The sequence below is a fragment of the Melospiza georgiana genome, chromosome 1 (genome assembly GCF_028018845.1).
Source record: "Melospiza georgiana isolate bMelGeo1 chromosome 1, bMelGeo1.pri, whole genome shotgun sequence".
NCBI classification, from domain to species: domain Eukaryota; kingdom Metazoa; phylum Chordata; class Aves; order Passeriformes; family Passerellidae; genus Melospiza; species Melospiza georgiana.
The window spans coordinates 41,054,266-41,075,620 of NC_080430.1; the positions used below are offsets into that span (position 1 = coordinate 41,054,266).

Genomic DNA, 21,355 nt, shown 5'->3' on the forward strand with positions numbered 1-21,355 from the left:
GATATTAAGTAGTTTGATGCAGGCCAGAAATGGTTCTGAAAGAGCACATTTAGAGGTGGTTGTCTTTAGCACCACGCAGAAAGCAAATGACAGTGCAACTAAGGGATGACACATAATGAGAAGCTGCTTGTATAAGTGTTCTTTACCAAACTGTTACAGAGATGAAAGTATTCCGACTCCACCTTTAGGAACATATTGTATTTCCCTATTTCTGTTTGTTTCCTACCATGTGATGAGGTGCAAGGGAAGGTGCTGCTTGCTAAGTTTAGCCCTGCAGACTGTGGCTGCAGAAACCTGGCAGTTCAGGCTCTGAGAGGGTGGCAGTGCTTTGAGGGAAACCGGGCTGTGCTGTGCCATCGTTCTCCATGGCACCCCTCACAGGGGGCCACGGGGGGAGTATTGCAAAGTCCTGCTTTCCTGGCTGGTGTTAATGTACCAACAGCTTCCTGCAGAAGAGTTACTGCAGACTGTAAAAAGCATTAATGAGAAAAGAAGAGCTGTTACTTCGGTGAATAAATAGGAGCACTGAAAAATGCAGGGAATGCATTTATGCAACTTCACAGCCATTGCTGTATTTTTTCAGAGCTCTGGTACTGAATTGCAGGAATTATTCTGCAGATTGACTCTCACCTATACTCACTCATTTTGCCATCAGAGTCTGAACAAACCCTGTCTTTCCAGATATTCTGAGTCATCTTTATGCAGCATCTTTATGTTTAGAAGGGGAAACGGAAAGAAAGGATAGAAGATGTCAGGAGACCACTTGTGGCTCAGAAACCCTCAGTATACAGCCTGCAAAGGAACTTTTAAATTGTCCTCCTTGTCAGACCAGTGGATCATCAAAGGTCTGCTGGCTATAGGGGCTGTTCCAGATGTGTTTGGAGCAGGGTAAGGTCTCAAGATCTGAGATGGGAACATGGAAACCTGGGCTATGGTTTGGCAGCCGAAAGCTGTGGCTGGTCCTTCCCAGAGGTGCCATGATGTTGTATCTATTTCCTTTTCTGCAGCAGCATTTTATCTGTTGGGTTTGGTAGGATGGGGGAATTGTAATGGTAAGTGGACCTCAGTGAAACATATAATAGCCTGATAACAGGTTGTTTCTGTCCTTGAAGGACTTCTTGCCTGGCAAGAACTCAATAGCCCAGGGTTCACAAAAGGAAATTTAGTGGCAAGCCATTGCAAAAAAAATATTAGGCATATGAGGGATAACACAAATATTTAACACCAGCAGAATTAAGAGTATCAATATACTTTTTGTGTAGGATTCCCTGTTATTTTCTTTTAAGATAAATTCTTGTGAAAAGATATTTATAAATATAGACATTTGTTTTTAAAAGTGTGTTAAAAACATCCAGTGCTTTTAATAGTCTGTCTCTGTATTGTGTCAAATGCATCATCATGTTAACAGTGCAACTTATTTACTTGCAAAAGATGTGATAGCATTCCCACTGACTATGTGGCTGCCACCTCCTCGTGTTTTTGAGGATTGTCCATGTAAGACATGGGATAAAATGTTTCACATAAAATGTTCTGAATGGAAGGAAGAAGGGGGAAAAAAGAACCCACTGTAAAACAAGAGTGCAGACAAGCAGCATCAATTACACTTTCTTGGTGGCAGATTTAAAACACAGATTGTTTTTTCTTTAATATGAAATCTAATTCTAAAACTGATTCCCACTAGGAGGTTTTTAGAGGACTAAAGTCTGATGGGTCAAATCACAGAAGATGTAGGATGATGATCTGTGTACAACATCTGGTAGAAAAGTGAAAAGTGTTCTGGGGATATTTACTCTCTGCTTGCATTTCTCTTGCCATTTCCTAAGATGTTCCCACCTGTTATTAGCAACCCAAATGTAAGTCCTTTTGCTAGGTAGGTCGTCTGTTTTCCCAAATGGGTTGTTTCTTACAGAAACTAAGTCTCAGTTCCTTTTATCATGCTCTGCTAATTCTGTCAGGGGAAGTTAAGGTTTTATCGCCAAAGAGTCAGAATTCAGGAAATACTGGAATTCTTCATGAGCCTGAATTTGGATCCTGTGTGAGCAGTCATTGGCATGTGGTCATTTAAACACTTGATTGGAATGTTGTGCTTTCCACAAGATCCCAGGCTTTGCTGTTTTTAGGGATAGTTTGGTTCATTGTAACTAGGACTCAATCCTGCAGCTGTCCTCAGACCCACCTGGAAGACCTGCAGTATTTTGCTGCTGTCTTTCAGTGTCCGGTTGCGGATGTTTTTCAAGTTTTCTTGGATCAAATTCCCCAAACCTGAGGTTTAAATTGAAGTTAGCCCTTTAGATGGACTATGTGTGACACTTTATATCTGACATTGAGCCTAGATACTCTGTGCCTGGATCAACCATGCTGCCCATTTGGATCGATGCCTTGATATGACTGAGAGAGTCAGATTCCCTTCACCATTTTAAGATGATGAAAAAAAAAGAAGAAAAAGAATCAATTTGTTATAACTATGGATACATGTAATTTAACACCTTACCCAGACTGAACTTTGATTATCTGTTGGCAACTGGTAGTGTCATTAATTGTGTAACTTTTAGTCTCAGAGATTTTTAAAAACTTTTCAGTTTATTTAATTTCAAATGATTGAAAACCAGACTGCCCTTAAATTAGTGCTGCTTTTTCTTAGAGAGTCTTTCCTTAGTCTACACTGTAGATCTTCAAAGAAGCTGAGGAATAGGATATTCAGTATTTCTAATTCCTTTAATCCAGGGATATTGCATTAATGTAAATACTACTGCTGTTGAAATCTGTGAGGAACATTGTTGTTTAATAATGACTTTAGCAAATGAACTAAATTTGAGGTCAAAGCATAGCAAAGGAATAAAGTTCAGATGTCTCAGTTTTAGTAAATCCTTTTTGTGCAGTAGAATTTGATTATAGGATGTACCTGCACAAATCACTTAGTAGTCATTTGTTCTGTAAGTAAACTTAGAGAGCTTTTAGCATACATAATGCATGAGGTGAAGGAGTTTTGTACTGAGTAGTTCTTTCTTATAGCATTGGATATAAAAATACTGGATATTGGATACAATAACATTTTCAGACAGCCCTTATCTGTAGTTGTCCAACCACTCCCCCCACCTTGGTGTTACTTGCAGTGCTGGTGAGGGTGCAGTCCCTCCTGTCCTCCAGCTTGTTGTGACAGTGCCACATTGGAAGCCTTGCTAAAGTCAAGGTGAGCAACACCCCCTGGTCTGTGGAGCTGCTTGTCCCAGCACAGAAGTTGAGCCAGGTGGCCAAGTGTAGTTTTTCCTTGCTCATCCTTGTGGATGCTCTAGTCCCTCACATGCTTTGACACAGCACCTATGAGGTTTTTCTCTTTAGTTAGGCTAGATTGTGGCCAGCCTGATTATCCCCCCATCCTCCCTCTTCTGAAGAGTTGCTATGGCCTTTCAGAGAGAGGAGAGAGCAGCCTCTGGCTGACCCTGGCTGGCTCCCTTACAGTTTGTGTTCAGTAACCCCTCCCTGGCTTCCTGGAGTAGTTTCTAATGTAATGCTCCTCTTCCTCAGCAGCACTTCTCGCCCCAGGCCCTACTGCTAGGGGAAGACAGCCAAGAGGACTGGCAGCAGACCTTGCCAGTGGAGACTGAGGCAAAGAAAGCACCAAGTACTTTCTTCTGTCCTTTGTCACTTGTCCCCTGTCCTATTGAGCAGTGGCCTATCTTTTCTTCCGTTTCCCTTTTGCTACCAACACTCTGGTAGACAAGCTGGTATTCCTAATGAATTTATCTTTCTGCTCCAGCTGGTAGCACTGTGTGTTATTATTACAAAAGTTGTAATACTTGCTAAAAGTATTGTAGTTGCCACTCTTCCCCATTCTGGTTTGGTCTTTCTAATGTAAATAATTTTTCATTTTAGACTTGAACCTTTTTTTTTTTTCCACAACATTTTGTGCATATGAGCCTATGACAGAGGCATTAAGTGGTATTAAGACTTATAATATTTATATGTATCTGATTTGAAATATAAACCTTATTATTACACCCTGTAATTCTTCAAGCTTCTATTCTAAAGCATGGTACAATATTTATTAAGAAACTGTATTAAGGAGATTTTCTTTCTTCCTTTGCTTATCCTGATTTAACATTTGAAATTACTTCCAATACATATTCTTTGCAGAGGAAAAAAATGCCGACTTAAAAAATAAATCATGCGTGAATGAAGAATATTAAAAGGTCAAAAAGCCAGAAAGCTAACAGAAGAGATTGGAGGCAATGCTGCAGTGCAGAAGGAAATTTAAGCTTTTGTTTATCAGGAAATATATTATTTGGATGAAAAACAGTAAATAGAAATGGTGACTTGTTTCAGGAATTTAACATATGTACCCTGTTACTCTGAATTCCTATTGCTTGCACCAGGAGTAGCTCGTTATCCCAATTAGTGGTGCGTTGGTTTTACAGGGATGCGTGACGAAGCAGCTGCATCCCCACACTGCAAAGCCCCTCACCTCTGAGCGCGGGAGTTCAGCATCTTCGTATTGTCACTTCGCGTGGTATGGAAAAAGCACATGGCACAGAGCCCAAAATGGTTTAGGCAGAGCATCTTCAGCTGAGTCTGTGTCTGTTAGCAAGACACTTGGCTCATTGTGCCACAACATTTAGCAGAAAATAGTGATGATTTTGGGGAAATGAGAAAAAGCAAGTTGTTGCGTTGAAGTCAAATTTCTGCACTATGAGACATCCTAAGCATATTGGAAAAAAGCAAGCAGGTTGCCTTTAGCAAACTGAAAGTTAGTTTTGTGTGGATATTTTAATTGAGTCAACATTTGTGAGTGCATGAGTCAAATGACATTTGAAACTTTGGACAAGCACAGTGGCACACTCTGTTGTTGAAGAAATGGGAAAGGGTTGAGAAGTTGCCCCATAGTAAATGTAGAGCTTTTAAATTTCTTTCCCCCTGCTCTGAAAACTGCTTAAAATCAGAGGTAGGGGAAACATTGAAGAAAAAAGTAGGAATTAGATGGGAAAGGACTTACTGAATAATATTGGATAGCAATTTTAGAGGTGATGGGTCCTTTGCACATCTGAGCAGCTGGTCAGGTGTATCTATATTCAGATTCACTGTTTTTGAAGCCAAATCGGCATTCTGAAATTAATTTTACTTTTCAAAAAAAAGCTTTGTAGTTTTTATTTGCCATATAGGAAAAACAAGCTAGAATCTCACTCGCTGCAAAAAACTTAGTCGACATTTTTCAGTGACTCTGAGTATTACAAAATGTCCATCATTCAGCAACCCTGTGGTTCCAGGACCTCAAGTCTTGGCAACAAAGAGCATGCTGGGCATTAACTGCTGTGGCATCTACTCAGACAGGTGGCCAAATACCCCTGTGAGCGGGTGGATCAATTAGCACCTTTGCCTCAGTCTGCATTTGGTGTGAATATAGATACACCCCTTGAATATAGGGTGTATCTTGAGAGTGCAGTGCTCAGGCTCCAATTCAACCTAAGGTACATGTGACTTCCTTATAAGAGTATGAGTGGAAACAAAAGTATGGCAATATTTTGTTTCATAGATCCCAAAAGACACTAGTGTTGGGGTTTTGTACTCACTCTCAGCATGCTTAAGTAAGTTAATTCTCAAAATCAATAAAATCTACAGAAAACTGAGTTTTAAGGGAAAAAAAAAGTCTGTCAATAAATTGTATTTAATTCTGAAAATTCCAAAGATAGAATAAAGAAGTTCTCTAATTTTTGCATTAATTATTCAGTTTATTTAGTAGATTTTGCCTCAAGTGGATTTGATTGATGTCTGGAAGATGTTTTAATTGTAAGTTATATTAGATACTTGTTAAATCAAATAAAATTAAACAGCTTTTCCCATACTACCTCCCAAGTCTGCCACATGAAATCTAAAGAAAATGGAGATTTGATAAGGTATCAGAATCCGCAGTAACAAAGTTGAGAGATCTTATTCATCTTCTGTAGCAAATAATTTAAAGCTCATAGTTGACATCCCAGAATGTTCCTGGCATATCTTGCTCACTTTGCCATGTTCATAATGTTTTTTGTGCTCCTGAGATGCCTGTGATGTGATGCTCAAGCACATTTTGACCTGAAGGAGGTCTGGAATTTACCTTCCCACCAAGTTAAAGCTTGCAGAGTCCTGGTCCTTTAGTCTTTCCATGGTCTTAAACAGTATCTCAAGTCATGCGTAATGGTGACTTCATTATGAAGTTCTCTCTCTTACACAGTGGACTGTCTTTAAGAAGGTAGAGGAGTATCTGGAATGGGACAGAGCAGTTCTTAACATGGGGTTTCACACCTGCAGTGAGCCCTACCCCAGCTTTCCTGTCTCCCTTAGCCTTTTTTTGGTACAGTATTCAGGGCTGTCAGAAGCATGAAGGTGACTGGCACCACCTTTGCCAGCTATGTTCATCGGCTGACACTTTAATTTTAACCTAGACTTAAATTCTTACCCCTACTATATCAGCTTACTCCTAGGAAGATTTTCTAGCTCTCCTATAAATGACATTACTTACACTGGTCTCACAAGCTTGGTTGTGTATTCTTCTTCCTAAGTGAGGAATTATGTATGAACTGTAATGACTTGTGTGGGCAATTTTTTAAAAGCTGTTTTCTGTGATGAATGTGCTGGATGAGTTTGCACTGGAAGCAAAAATGTGGTGAGGTTTGTGATGGCTCATATCTTCTGTGGGCATCCTCTGGCATCCTGCCTAGGACCAGAGTGTTACTGTAGCTCGAGGGGTCTCAAAGAAAACATGAACTCTGGCTATTGTGAAACGCCCCAAGTTCTGTGGTGATGATGCCACGCTGCTGTGGAAAGGAAAAGCCTTTCCCAAACTCTGCGTTCCGTGGATTCTTTTGGCCACAGGACGGAAGGCACAACTCATCTTTATATATACTGGGTGGAGGAGGCAGAGCTTCCCCATGCACATCCAGAAAAGATCATTGTGGTAACATGGGGAGATGATGAGCAACATTCCTGGGGAGCTCTGCCATCCCTGAATCCTCCATCCCAACAGTGCTTATGTCAACAGTGGCAGATTTCCTGCTTAATTCTTCCATAAGAAAGATAAACTTAGGAAGCTTGGTTGGATCTTGAGAAACCTTTTTGGTTGGGCTTTTTTTCTGCAGAATGAAAACACATCTGCTTCTGATCTCAGCTCGCCAGATTCTCCACTGGAGAGCAAAGAGTGATATCGACATTTAGTTTTGTTCTGTCCTCTAAATTCAGGTTTATGTGGGGGCTTTTTTTGTAGCCAGGTTCTCACAGCAGTGTTGATGCCAGGGTATGTGTGGACTGTGTGCAGAAAAGCAATGCAGTGCAGCACGTGCCTGCTGCATCTCATTTCCAAGATGCTCTTAGGCTGCCACATGTAAACAAATATCCAGAGAGTAAATTTAGTTTCTCAGAACCAAATATGTGTTTGTTCTTGCAAACATTTGGAAAGTTAAGTATCAGCCTTTTGGTCTGCATTTTTGTTCTTGACCTTCAAATGGACTAACAGCTCATTGAAGCCCCAAAACTGGATTTGTGGAAATGTAACAATAACTTCTTGAATTTATTTCCCCCCCTCCCTTTTTTTTTTAAACCACAGAGTTGTTGCATCACAAACAGTAACTGCCATCAAAGTTTGATCTGTGCTCTAAAATATTCTTATTAGAGGAATTGCAATGTTTTATTGTCCAGATTGCCCAGATTTAGTAATTTCAAGATCTAAAGTCTGTTCACATTTAGTCTCAGTGCATCAATAAAATATGAATGGATTGGATAATGAAGCAATAACAGTAATTTATGTTAAAGAATATAGGCTATTGTTTACGAGTTTGCCAAAGTGCCAAAATACTTTATCTATAGAAAGAATTCTTCTTCTCCCTTGTGAGGAAATAAATAATGCCTCAGGAATATTCTGCCATGGGAGCTTCCTGCCACGAAATAAATGGGAGGAGACAAAGCTGTGAAGGTTATTTTCCACTCTGGAAAATATTTATTTGATGACACAGCTCTTATTGCTAATTTTTGGCTTTTTAATGGTAGGAACTAAATTTTGCCCTCCTGACTGGACATAAGAAGGCCCAAGTTCAAAGAAGTCACCATGTTGTAGACCCAAACTACAGGTAGTCTGTGGATAAGCAGAAAATTGCTTATGAGGGATGAGTAGCTCCATCTGTGGTATAACAATATGTGGGCAGGAGAAGGTGAAGAGCTGGAGCTGGCAGCTCTGCAGCATCTATTACATGTATTCAGTGTCCAAAACCCAGGCAGGCAGTGATGGCCAGGGTATTCTGCATCTGAAAACAATGTTTCTGATTTCTGTGCCATTCTCCTGTCTTGGGCTGGTTTTTGCTAGAGCCCATTCGTCCTCAGGTGAGATCATCTTCAGACTCTCCAAATGAAATGCTCCCTAATCCACTTTATTATTTCGACTTCGTCATACTTCAAAATAAGCTACTTTACACCTGACCAATTAGCTTTTCAAATTTCCTGTTGATAATGTGGTGTGCAGACTATTTCAGTCGGTCTTACTGGAAATAGGAGATACTGTGATTAGTGAGAAGATTTTCAGGCTTCTAGTGTATGTCACCCTGGCTAATGACTGCTAAACTCAGTGCTCTTGAAGACAGTCAGAACAGTGAATTCCTGGAGCTTTTTCTTTGCTTTATTGGTTGGTTTTAATTCAGAAAACTATAAAATAAGACCTACTTTGTGGGTAATGTTCATTAAAGAACTTCCTCTTCCTGTGGATGCCTCGATTTCTATGTATTGTCTAGCTGTAAAATATTTATAAAATTCTAAAATCTGCACAGTCATGACTTGGAAGAGAATTATTTTGGAATAGAGAAAATTGAGCCAAATTTTGCTTGTGATTTCATACTATAGATCTTGAATGCTTTGTGCTAGGTTCAAGGGAATTGTAGGCCTCCGGAGTATTTAGCCTACTGATTTCTACAGCTTTGTCAGTGAAGCAAAGATCTCAAAGTATTTTATTGATCCATCAAATCCCACTTTCAGTCTGACTGTTGAATGACTACTGTGTCTGTTGGAGGACTAAGTTGGGGCTTTTTCTTAATTTCCGCTTTCCCCAAGTGACTTTTTTTTTTCCCCTGTGTGAAGTGAAAGGGTAAGCAAAACACAATTACACCTTTTTCCCATGTAATAAAGATATCACTTGGAAAAAAGTGAGTTCAGTACATATTTTACAATCACAATAGTCCTGTGAACACATAATTCTAAGTTTGCTTTTAAATTAGAAAAATATTATTAATGAGAAAATGAATTTTATTGGTATTTTAGTATGTTAAATTATTTCATTCATTCAGTTTAGATACAGAATAGCAAAATCATTGTATGCAGAAATCATTTTTATCTGCAAAAGAATTAGGTTTAGTTATTAGGTTAGACTTTAATAACATTTTCCCCATCTTTAAATAATATTGCAATCCTTGTATGTCTTTCATCCAGTAATCACAGAGCATTATATATGCCTTAGGAAGGTATAATGAAGAATCATTACAGATTAGTAAACTGAGATGTAAGGAACTTAAATTACTTGCTTGGAGTAGTGCAGTGATTTTGTGGTACAGAGAGTATAACCCGGCAGCTATCGCTCACTGGGCTTCTTGTATCCAGCAAATCACTTTTAAAGGCCTTGGAAGGAATTCAGAGAAATCAAAATCCTCTTGAGGTGTGTTCTGGTTTTCTTGATTGAAAGAACTGTGAGGGAATAGACTTTGAACTTTATTGTCAGTGTTCATCTTCTGAGTTTACTCACGTTTTCACATGCCATTCCTTTACAAATTGAAAATGCTGCCAAGAGGCGAGCTGGTACTTCTACAGAAACAGTCTAGGAAGCTTTGCTGCTGTGCAGAGGGCTTAGAAAACTCAGACCCTTTTACATCTGTTTATTTTCTCTTATATATGTAGAGAAGAATCCAAAAGAAGCTCTGTCTTCCAGGCCTTCATTGGCCAGACGGGAGATAGGGGATAGTCATGGCTGGATTCTGCAAGAGCACTGAATACCCCACAGACTTGGGAAGAAAATTATAGCTGGAGTTCCCTTGGCTGCAGCCTTTCTAAAATGCATGAGGTGTCTGTGTAGCCTGCTTAGATGTTCATTTTTTATTCACTGTTCTGCTCCACCTGTCTATGGATGGGAAATACAGCTTTAACTTCTGGTGCTGTTTGTCACTGAGGAAGCAAACCAAAGGCAGGAGAGCTGCTGCTATTTTGACCTATGTTTCTTTTCCCCTGTATTTCCCTTACTGCTCTGCTTTCTCTTCAACTGTGATGATTGTCTTTTGCTTAATAGGAGATTTTCTGTTCACTCAGCTCCAAAATCCCATCAACAGACTAAAAGTTGGTGGCATCCTCTCATCTTCTCTGTAATTGACTAGTAAGAACTCTCCAGCACACGAAAATTACTCCTTCGTACAGTAGGGTACAGAGAGAACTGTGTGTTCCTAATGTGAGCTGTAAAGTGGTATTTGCACAATTTATTTGTATTTACTTTGTCTTATTTTATTTTTCTCAATTGGGAGAGAAGGGAATTGTGTTGTAATTGGGCACTTAGATGAATCTAGCAGCTGGAAAACACTCCATTCAGAGTGAAATGGATAGTGTATGTTCACAATTGCTTAAATAACACATGTTTTAATGTAGGACTGTGTGTTGTACTCATTTTTTCATATAAAATATGGACTATGATAGGAAAAGTCAACATATCGGTGTTAATAGGGAATCTTTCCAAGACCTCCCTTTCAAGTGGATAAAAGAGTACAAATCTGGGATAGCCAAAGGTGACTACAAACAAATTGGCCAGCCCATTAGCATAGCTGTCCAGCTGCATCCTAGGCTCTGAGGCCACTCCAAAACCACAAGCCCGACCGCCTCAGAAGCCTGCCAAGGAGCCAGCTGCTGCTAATAAAGCAGACTCTACAACTTGGCATCTGGGGCCTGTGATTCCCATCCAAAAGGAATTGTATGTGAAAAATATTTGAAATTTGTCTTTTTAAGTAGTGTTTTGCTTTGGAAAGAAAATACTTTAGTCTAAGCTTGCAACTAGTGAAAAACTACCTAAGAGTACTTGGTTGCCGTGGAAAGATAAATACTGTTCTTGTGTAAGGAGGTTGGATGTTAGAAGGAGGAGCGTGGTTCATTTAATATCTGAGAGGCTTCTGGTTCAACATTTCTGGGTTATTTACTTAGAAAGACCAAGGTGTATCTCATTATTCATGCTTAGTTGTGTGCAGTTTCACGGGAAACTGTCTCAAAGAATTGAACTGTAGGGTTTAAGCAGAAGGGTGCATTCCTGAGAATGGATAAGAATTAGCACATTAATTTTTTCACTTTTAAATAATGAAAAAGGAGAAATTTTATTCATTTTTCAAAGATGAAAACAAATCCTATTAGCCATCCATGCTAAATTAATAAGCTGCTTGGAATGATCTACAAACCAGTTCATTCCCCACACACTCTCCACTGAATAATGAAGCATGAGAATTGAAAAATGAGTTGGTTGCATTGGTTATGTGAAAAATTAATGGCAATACCAGCTCTGAATTCCAGCTCTCTCTTGAAGTGAAACATTTAGATTTTACCTTTTTTTTTTTTTTTTTTTTTTTTCCTTTTCTAGAGGTGTAGGTCCTGTACTTGGTTGCTGTGGCAAAACCTCTTTTGCAGGTTTCTGCAGCTGGTGTCAGGGTGTTTCGAACCAGTCTTGACAGTGGTGCTCCTTCTGGCTCTTGAGGCAGAGAAGTTAAGTGCTTTTCCCCCAGCCACGGAGGGGTCCGACATCAGAGCAAGGCACAGATTTCCTGCTGCCAGGTGTGCAGGTGGTTCCCCAGACAGTGCCCACTTTGGCATCATCCAGGATCCTGTACCTAGTGGTCCATATCTGGGATCATCGTTAGGTTGCCAGTCATTTCTTTCACTCCAGTTATTACTTGGAGATTACCAAACCAGATCTTTTGCTCATTTAGAGGCACAGTGCATACTTCTGCCATCAGTCATACATTCAGCAGCTCAGGAAACAAGAACGGGAAGCTTTCTTCTGACCTGAGGCTTTTAGTCTGGCAACCAGCCAGAAGATGTCATCAGCCTCAGTACAGGCAATTTTGTAATCTTTCTGCAGATGGTATTCTGGGGTATTGGATATGCATGGAAATTACTGTAGGCTGCTGTGGCTGAGATTTATTAGTGAAGAGGGTTTGGAGTGTAGCAGTGTTTGCTGGGCTGAGAAGATCAGCATCCCCTAAAGTGCAGTGTGGCTGCCTCTCTGCCCATCCTTAAAGCATCTCTGAGGATACTGCTGGGAACCCAGGCATCCATGTGTGCCTGTTGTCTGAGCAGTTCTTACTTGAGGAACAGCCTGTCATATGCCCTCATTCTTTGTATACTGAGGACTTTTTTCATTTTTTTTTTAATAGCTGTGGCCTCAAAATTGGTGTAAATGTATTTTGTGTTTGCTTTCACATCCCCTTTCAGCTGGCTGAGAGGGATAAAATGTCTTAAGCTTAAATTAGAATTAGGCCCCCAGTGTTTTCTTCTGTGTGAGGATAAAGATCTTATAATAGAATGAAAATTGCTCTTTGTATTTCAAAGGTAAATTTCCACTTTTTTTTTTTCCTTGTTTATTAGGTTGGTGTGAGGATAGGACATTTACTCATTATCCCCTGCTAAGACATATATAATAGTAACAATTAATAATTAAAGTACATAGCACTTCATTGGCTTATGGGAAGATATTTCACTGCTTTACGTCATTTACGTGCATTCAGTGTGCATGGTAATCTGGGAGGTGTAGGGCAAAGCAGAAAGAATGTAACCTCGATCTCTGTTGTCTTTTTATTTAACCTTAGCAATGCTCAAAATGTGCAAGATTACCACGGGATATTTCCTGAGCTTTTGATATGTTAAAGCCCAATGTGTTATACACAGTCATACCTGTTTCTTCCGTGGCCATGCAGTGCACAGAGATTAAAATATGCTTTCAGATAGGATTTGATAATATATCTGAATAGGTGCCTACGTATTTAATATAGGTTAGTGTTGCCTGTAGTGTCATCCAGCTGGGCCACAGCCATGGCATAGAGCTGATTTCCAAGATGTGTCCCCCGTGTTGGAGCTCAGTTGAGGTGGTGCCTGTGCTGGTACTCAAGGCTGCTGCTTCAGCTCTCTATTTCTGGGAATGACATTGAAGCCTGAGTGGGTGGGGATTACCCAGTGATAAAATGCATGTGCAGAGAAATATGATCCGTATGCATTAAGTGCTTTTGATTGTCAGCAAAAGTATCTGTGCAGAGACTTGGGGAAGGGAGCTCATTGCCCTTTCTCTTTTACTGGAGATGAGAGTGAATGTCATTACTTGATAGCATGGTGATCACATTAAAAACCAGTATTTTTTCCTTTAATGGCTCCTGCTTGAGTCACATTACAACCAGGTGAGATTGCAGAGGAATTCTGATGTCTTGACACTTGGAGCTATGTTCCCTCTCTCCTGGTTTAAATGGGAGAAACTGGGAAGATGGAAGGAAGAGTCCAGGAGGAAAGGCATCAGTGCAAGTGTGGTGTTTCGTTTCATTGAAACATCTGATCATCACCTGTCATTGATGCCCTCCTTATAGTCTCCAACTTTTTTCCTGCTAAATAAGGGACTCTTTCCTGCTAACAAAGGGACTTGTTTGAAACAGTTTAGAGCTGCTAATTTAGAAACATCCATCTACCAAGACTGTGATTTAGTGTATGCATAATTATAAGCACTAAAGTAGAGCCACTGACATTAAAGGGGCAGTTGATTAGCATGATCAGAATTACTCACAGACTTAAATATTTTCTCTGTCCAAGGCCTAAAAGTAGAACAAGCATATTAGAAGTCACTAAAGTGTCATTGCTGCTGTAATGAAAATTGCAGATATTTTGCTTTTATTAGTCCATTAGCTTAGCACGGTTAACTTAGCATTGGTCCAACATTTACCTGCTGTTGTCACTAGACATACAGCTAGCAGAGTGTGCTGGTTGCGTTGTGGAAATGGCATTTTCTCCCTCTCAGCAGGCAGTTCCATTCCAGGAGCTCTGACTCCAGTTCCCCTGGCTGCCCATCTGGATCTTGGTCCTCAGGATACTCCAGCTCCTGCAAGTTCTTCCCTAGATTTCAGCTTTTCTGCGTAGGTCGCAATGGTGACAGGATGGTCTCCTCTTTCCAATCACTCCTTTGTTCTCCTGGCAAGCACCCTGTGCTGTGAGTAAATACTCCAGTGGTCAGAGAGCCAGGGATAGTTGCAGCAATTGAAATTCTCTGTTGTTGCCTCAGATCAGAGATGTTTAGGTAATTTTTCTAGCATGTGGGTGTCTTTTTTCACAGCATGTATTCACCAGTGAGTTAGGAGAGAATACTGTTTTTCCCTGTGAGAATGCCTCCCTTCTTAAGCAATATTTCCCAGTTGCTGTGCGTGGTTTGTGGTTGTTCAGAAGTGGGTATGATTTTGAGAGCAGAAGGTCTTGGCCTGATCGTCTTTTCCAAACCCTGTTTCTCTATTGCGAAAGACATCCGTAACAACAGAGTGTTTTCAGGCTGCTTTGGAATTTTTCTCCTCTCCCAGCCTAGCCAGCCCTCTGCCACCTGTACTGGGTGCTCCTCATGTTTAGAAAAGACTAACTCGGCTTCTGGCACCAGCTTCTGTACCTTTGGCTAGATACTCTTATTTGTGTTTTAGCATACTCTTAGAGCAGATTGTGTTTAATTTCTTTCTGTAGTGCTAGTTACTCCTTGAGTATCTGTCATTTCAGAGCTTTGTTTTGTGATCTAGCTACTTTAATTCCAAATTAAAGAGTAGAGTAGAATAATGCATTTCATAGCTATGGCATTTGCAAGGCATTGCTGGCTTGGAGTGTGTGCAGGTGCCATAGGGGAGGGCAGCTGGAAGTGGTCAGGGAGGGCAGGACAAGCATAGCACAGTTCTGCATTTCCAGGTAACGCACACGATTCTGCCGCGCTATTTTGCCTTTTCCAGTAACAGCCTTTCTGTTTTGCTCTGTTTGCAGCAGTCCTATGCACCAGCTCCCCACCCCATGGCTCCTCCCAGCCCCAGCACAAACAGCAGCAACAACAGCAGCAACAACAGCAGCGGAGAGCAGTTGAGTAAAACCAACCTGTACATTCGAGGCCTTCCACCCGGCACCACCGACCAGGACCTTATCAAGCTGTGCCAGCCGTAAGTGCCCTTCCCATACTCGGTGTCTTTTGTAGGAAGATGTCAGAGCTGGCCTTCCTGCTCACACTTGTGTGGCCCCTAAAAGGCATCGGAAGCCTTCTGCACTTGAAGGTTGAGTGTTTTTCCTTTAGTTTGGATGACTAATTAATGCCTGCTAAAAACCTTCAGGTAAAGAGTTTAGGGGAAGAGAGCTGAGGGCCTTCACATTGACTTTTGTTTGCTCTAATGTGGTTGATTTCTTGTGTTAAAAGGAGAATTTGCATGGCAGGAAAACCTCCCTAATGACAGATTTTATAGTTATAATGATCTGTGAATCACAACCCAGTGCACAACACAACATGGGTGTTCCTCCCTCAATCATTTATCACATTTTATGATTGCTGTGTCACATTGCTGGGCTCAAAGACTGAGAAGTATGAAACCCACTGAAGGTGGCCTTGTAGCCATGTAATTAACATCTAATTAACTGCAGTGCCACTGAAAAATGATGCTGTAGAAAGTGGCACCTTCTACCTCCCTGATTGTCTTGAGAGTCATATTTGACGACTGTACTGATAAAGATTGGTTTTATTGTGTATTATTTCTGTTGAAACCAAAGAGGTGGCATAAAGGAGCTTTTTGCTTCTCATGTATCGTCAAAAGAACTACTTCCTAAAACGTTGCACTCTTCTACCCTTCCCTTGACTAAATGTAGTGGACAATATGGAATGACAACCTGATTGGAATTCCAAAGTCTTGATTATTATTGTTGACATGTGGAAGGGAAATAATCCAATTTGAGATTCCAGCCAGAGATCACCATGGTGGAACTTAGCATAACACTTTTTTTTTGCATTGGAATAAGCACAAGGAGAAATTTGAAAAATAAAAGTCCACTCTTGTTATGATGCAGAACTGCAGTGGTTTTCCCATAGAATCATCTATTCCAAAAGACAAGATCATCTCTGTATTTTGTAATCAAAAATCAGCCTTTCAAAGAGATATCAATAAATGAAATCTGGTAAAGTAAGGAGCAGTCTGGGGCTGATCTACAGACCTGAATCCAAATGACTGTTGTTTTGAAGCTTGCAATAGGAGTAGCAATTCAGTGGGCTTCTACAATTTTGACATTCTGCCTTTCCTGATTTTGATTTAAAATCCTGAAAGACTTCCCTGAGTACTCTTTATGAGGGCATGAGTGGCCAGGACTGGAGCTAGCAGCCTCGCTGAAGTGATACCTGAACTTGAGTGAGCTTGAAACTCTTCCCTGTGACTTTCTGCCATTAAAGCTTCTGTGGGTAGAACTGACTGCTCACAGGAGAATAGCCTGCTGGCGATGTTTTGTATTTCATGCAAGCTGAAATGTGAATGTACCTGTCCAACATTTGTACAAACTACATGCACTGACACTTTCCACACGTGACAGTCACAGATAATCCCAGTTCAAGGGCCAGATCCTCAGTAGGTATAAATTGACTGTAGTCTACTGATGTTCAAAAGGCTGGTTTGCTTTCAAAAAGCTGTTTTGCGATACATCTTCTTGCAGTCTGACCCTTCTCCAGTTCACATAAACCCTTTCAGCTGATCAGGACTGAACTAACTATTCCTAAAGGAGTCTCAAGCTTTGGGGCTTAAGTGCTGCAGTCGTGGTGCGGGGCTGTGGTGTGAGCAGTGATGCTTGAATCATGAAGTTCAGGCAGTGTGTCCCTAACCCTTGTCTGCGTATGGGAAGTGCAAATCAAGTATCTCAGAGCTTCCTTTTAGCGCTGTGGCAACTTTTTTAATGTGCTCCACTAAACTTAATCTGATACAAGATTAGAGGGCTTTGTCTTGCTGTCAGGAGGTTCCTGTGTGAACAGATGCTCTTTAAGGAAAATGCTGACACTCATTTTGCTGATTTTTCTGTCCTTTGGCTGAATGTCAGTGAGGAGAAATCAGATAGTTTTTCTGACTCTTTTTTTCAGAAAATTAAAAGAATTTATTGAGGCAGAAGAGAAAGACAACGTAGGGAAACTTAAACATATGAAAATACAAGAATTTGTGCTGGCCACTGTGGTGGTGCCTTCCCCCCCACTGTTCTCCAGGCTGTAGTGTGATCTGACAAATGCTTAAATCTGACTTTTGCTCATACTCTTGCCAGTGATGTTTTAAGCAATCTCAGACACTCTTGCTCACGACAGCAATATGTAGATTTTAAGTAATATATTGCAAGATATTTTCTTTACCTTTGCAGGTGGTTACACAGTAGAAGTAGATAAAGGTCCAAAGCTCCTATCTCTTCACCTGTCCCCACTCCCAAAAAAAACCCTCAAACCCAACCCTTCTCCCCAAAAATCCCACTAAAACCAAACCAAACAGTCTGCTGCTATATAAACAAAAAGGATTTTTCTGCTCAGAAGTGTTGTCCTCTGTAGAGCTCTTTTGTAGCTTACATGGCTGAGGCTTCACCAGGCATTGAATTCTTCATGTGAACAGGTATTTACAAATGCGCAGAAGGTGCTGGCTCCTAGGCCTCCTGCATAGCCTAATATTAGCATCATTTGCTGCAAGATGTGAAGTAAAAACCTTAATTCCAATCTATGAGCCATGTTATTATTTTGAAGTACAATATTTTTGAAGAGCTGTACTTAAGGGAAGTGTTCACCAAAGCTGGCTTATGTCCAGCCCACTGGTTCCCATAGGCTAGCTGCCAGTGCCTAAAATGAGTCCTTCTGAACCCATTTCCTCTGCTCTAGCATGGGACAAGGCTGCTAGCAGTACAACTATCATTTCTAATGTCTCAATGTCTCACATTTGCCAGGCTGAAGAATAATGTTCTAAACCCACAATATTTCCCTGTCAGAAGTACAGGAAATGCTGTAAACACTAATGTTTATGTACATTATCATAACCCATCCCATTTTCAGGTTTAGTCCCATATGGAGGCCACTCTTCAAGTCATGTGTAAAGTTTTTAATTTAATTTCATTTTGTGAGGCGCATTAAAAAGCGAAACCCCTTTAATCAGAATTGTTTGATAAAGTAAGGGGCTGTTTTGATGAATCCTGCCTTCTTTTCTTTCTTTCTGCTGTGTGTTTTTGTTGGTGTGCATTGCACACTAAACAGAAAACAGCAGACTGGAGTACCATTGATGCTTGAAGTGCAGAGTCCATTACACGTGATGTGAGACATTTCTGACAAATGTTCCGACACTATCAAACCTTTTATCAATTTGAGAGTAACCTTGTCACAGTAATCTGTCAAACTGTTCATATAACTAAAGAAAAACAAGTCATCATAGGCTGTACAGTAGCTGAGTAAATGAAAAAAAAATTGCTACTGGAAGATTTTTCTTTTTTTGTGGTTCTGATCCTCAATAGTTGGTATAACATGTGTCCAGCAGAATTTCATCAAATTTGCTTTTGCAGGAGGGAGCTGTTAGGTTGCACTGTATCTCTTGGGACTCTATACAATAACTCTTTCAAAGGTTACTTCAAAAAAGAGTAAAAGTGTTAAAGCAAGCAAGAATCTATTGTTCTTTTGTATGCATAATCTTCTGGATTTTCATAAACACTGAGTAAAGGACCTTGGCCTCTCTCAACCTTTTCTGAGGTTCTTAAAAAAAGAAGCTTTATACGTATCTGTGATTACATTGATATCAGAACTTATTAGTCTAAAACTTAAATACTTACATACTTCATAATGTTAATAGTAAGTATCACATAGTTCTCATTTATTTCTCAGAGGTACACACTCTGCTGGTGCAGTGGTATACACTATTGTATGTGTATCTATCATTGAATGTGTGTCCAGTAAAAATACGCTTTTCATCAAAAGGGAAGATAATCAGCCTTAAAATGTAACATTATAGACAGGAAAATTTGCAGGGTGTGTCATTTTATAAGCAAAATATAAATTATTATCTTTGAAATAGTCATAATCTGTCACTTTAATTTTCATGCCTTGCCTTATATTTCACCCAGAAGAATTCTAAGATCTTCTTAAAAACATACACAGATGAATTAGTGCCTTATTATTATACTAGACTCATCCTGTTCTTCCTAACTGCATCCTGGTGAAGATAAGTTTAAAGAAATCTGACACACAGACTAAATATCTGAGGTTTATTATTTAAAAACATATTTAATTTAAAGAAGTCAGTCTGCTTCTCAAGATTTTAATTTTTCTGTTTGTTCTTATATTTTTGTACTGAAGAAGATTTAGGCCCAAAATTTTTTAAAAGATAAGATTTGCAGAAGGGAAAGAAAATTTGGGAAAAGAGTTGTTTTGTATCTCTTCTTCCCCCCTCAAGTAATTTTGAAAAGTTGGCTTACAGTTCCAGCATTTGGCTAAAGCCTAAGCCTTCCTCATTGCACAGTTAAGGCATTGACACGTATTCAAAAGATGACCTCTGTCCATCTTGATTCAGTCAACTTGAGTTCTTTGTGTACCAGGCTAAAATTAAAGGGCCTGTTTAATTAATTAAAGCAACAACAACAATAGAAATAACTAGAGAGAGTAAGTCTGTCTAGAAATATCTAAAGAGGGTAAGTCTGTATGCTGCTCAGACTAACTCTTGAGGAAGATAGGACAGAATTCTCTGAGGTTTTCCAGGTATGGGAAATCCCTGCTGCATGATTTCCATGAGTATTGCTTTCTTTAAATAACTTCTAGATTGATACTGTTGAGCAGATTATTCAATGTTTTGTAGTTGTTTTGGGTTAGTGGGGTTCGTTGTTTTAATGATTTTGGTTTTTTTTAAATTTCTCTTTTGTCTGAAGGTATCCTGATTGACTCCTTAACGATTCATTAAGTGTGAGATTTTAGCCTCTCGGTTAATTTTGAATGTCCTTGCTTTTGTCTCGTGGAATGCCTAAATAAATATTCAGGCTGTCACTGTTTAGGTTCTACTGAAGGGTTAGTCCCAAGGCTAATGTGACTGAGGTTATCAATTGAAAACTCACACATTAATTTACTTAAATTCTAGACTATTTTTGAAATGAACTGTGTGCATTCCTTTTGCCCTCACAGAAAAAGGTTGAGTTCATTGAGGTTTCAGAGGGGTTCAAGGTGCCTTTCAGGATAGGTTATCTTGTTAATAGCTGCAACAAGTGCAACATTTCCATTAGACCAAGCCTTATAGCAAGTTCATAATCATAATTCCTGCCATGTGTTAAGGCAGCTAGAGTTATACATTCCTGACTATTTTTATTTTCTTTTTATTTTGTTTAAATAACAAGACTATATTATATTAATAATAATATATTATCAGTTCATATATTTCATATATTATAATATATTTTCATATAATATCAGTTATTATATGAAAACTGATGGAATGAAGGGGTGGGGAAAGCAAATTCTCTTTCTTTCCATTTTCTTACTGCATTAACAAGTTAAATAAAAGTAATTGAAAATACTCTGAACTATAGATAAAATAAAGGCTAACCAAAATACAATTTCCATAGTGAGCTCAGGACCAAAATACCAAAACAATCTCAGCAGTAAATCTGTTCCACAATGAAGTCAGACAAATTTGTACCCAGTGTAAACTGATGTTCTCATCCCGACCCTTGTGAAAACAAAACCCAAACTATTTGAGACTTACAGACTTACAGAGCATTAGGCTGTGTCTGCTCCTCAATTTTTAAGAAGTAACCTTTGGAGTGGTAAAGGAATTTACTGCATTCTCTAACATTCTGTATGTTAAAGCAATGTGCACTCTGTCTTCCATATTAATTCAAACAGAACCACAACCTCCGTCTCTCCTGTAATTAATATCAGCTGACACCATTGCTCTGTGATATAGCAGAGACTGAGAGGGCATGAAGGTGAGAGCACTCATTCAGTGGGATTAGCTCATATAGGAACCATGTGGCATCACAGGGAATAGTTCCTGCTTAAAGTCTTGGTGGATATTTTGGTTCAGTATATCCTGGTAATATGAGAGCTAGGAATGGCTGTGAAATCTGCTGAAGAGATCAGTCGTCATGGGGGCTAAAGAAATGCCCACATCTAAGGGGAAAAAAAGAAAAAAACCCCAAACCTCCCCCTTTCCCCTCCCCTGGATTTTCTTTGTAATTCCAAGTAAAATCAGGAAAGCAAAGGCAGTCCTAAGAATGGTGCACTGCTGGACCAAGCAGCCTGCTGGATTAATGTGCTGATAGAAAGTAAGGAGGGAACTACATGAGCATATTCCTCTCATTTGTAAAT

General features: G+C 39.7%; 1 protein-coding gene across 2 annotated transcripts in view; it reads left to right on the top strand.

Annotated features, from left to right (window-relative positions):
• Positions 1–21,355, top strand: part of RBMS3 (RNA binding motif single stranded interacting protein 3) — a 703,588-nt gene that overhangs the window by 340,555 nt on the left and 341,678 nt on the right. For both annotated transcript variants that reach the window (XM_058028549.1, XM_058028559.1), the window contains one exon: positions 15,016–15,185. In XM_058028549.1, the coding sequence (XP_057884532.1) occupies positions 15,016–15,185 (170 nt within the window). The remainder of the gene's footprint in view (positions 1–15,015; positions 15,186–21,355) is intronic.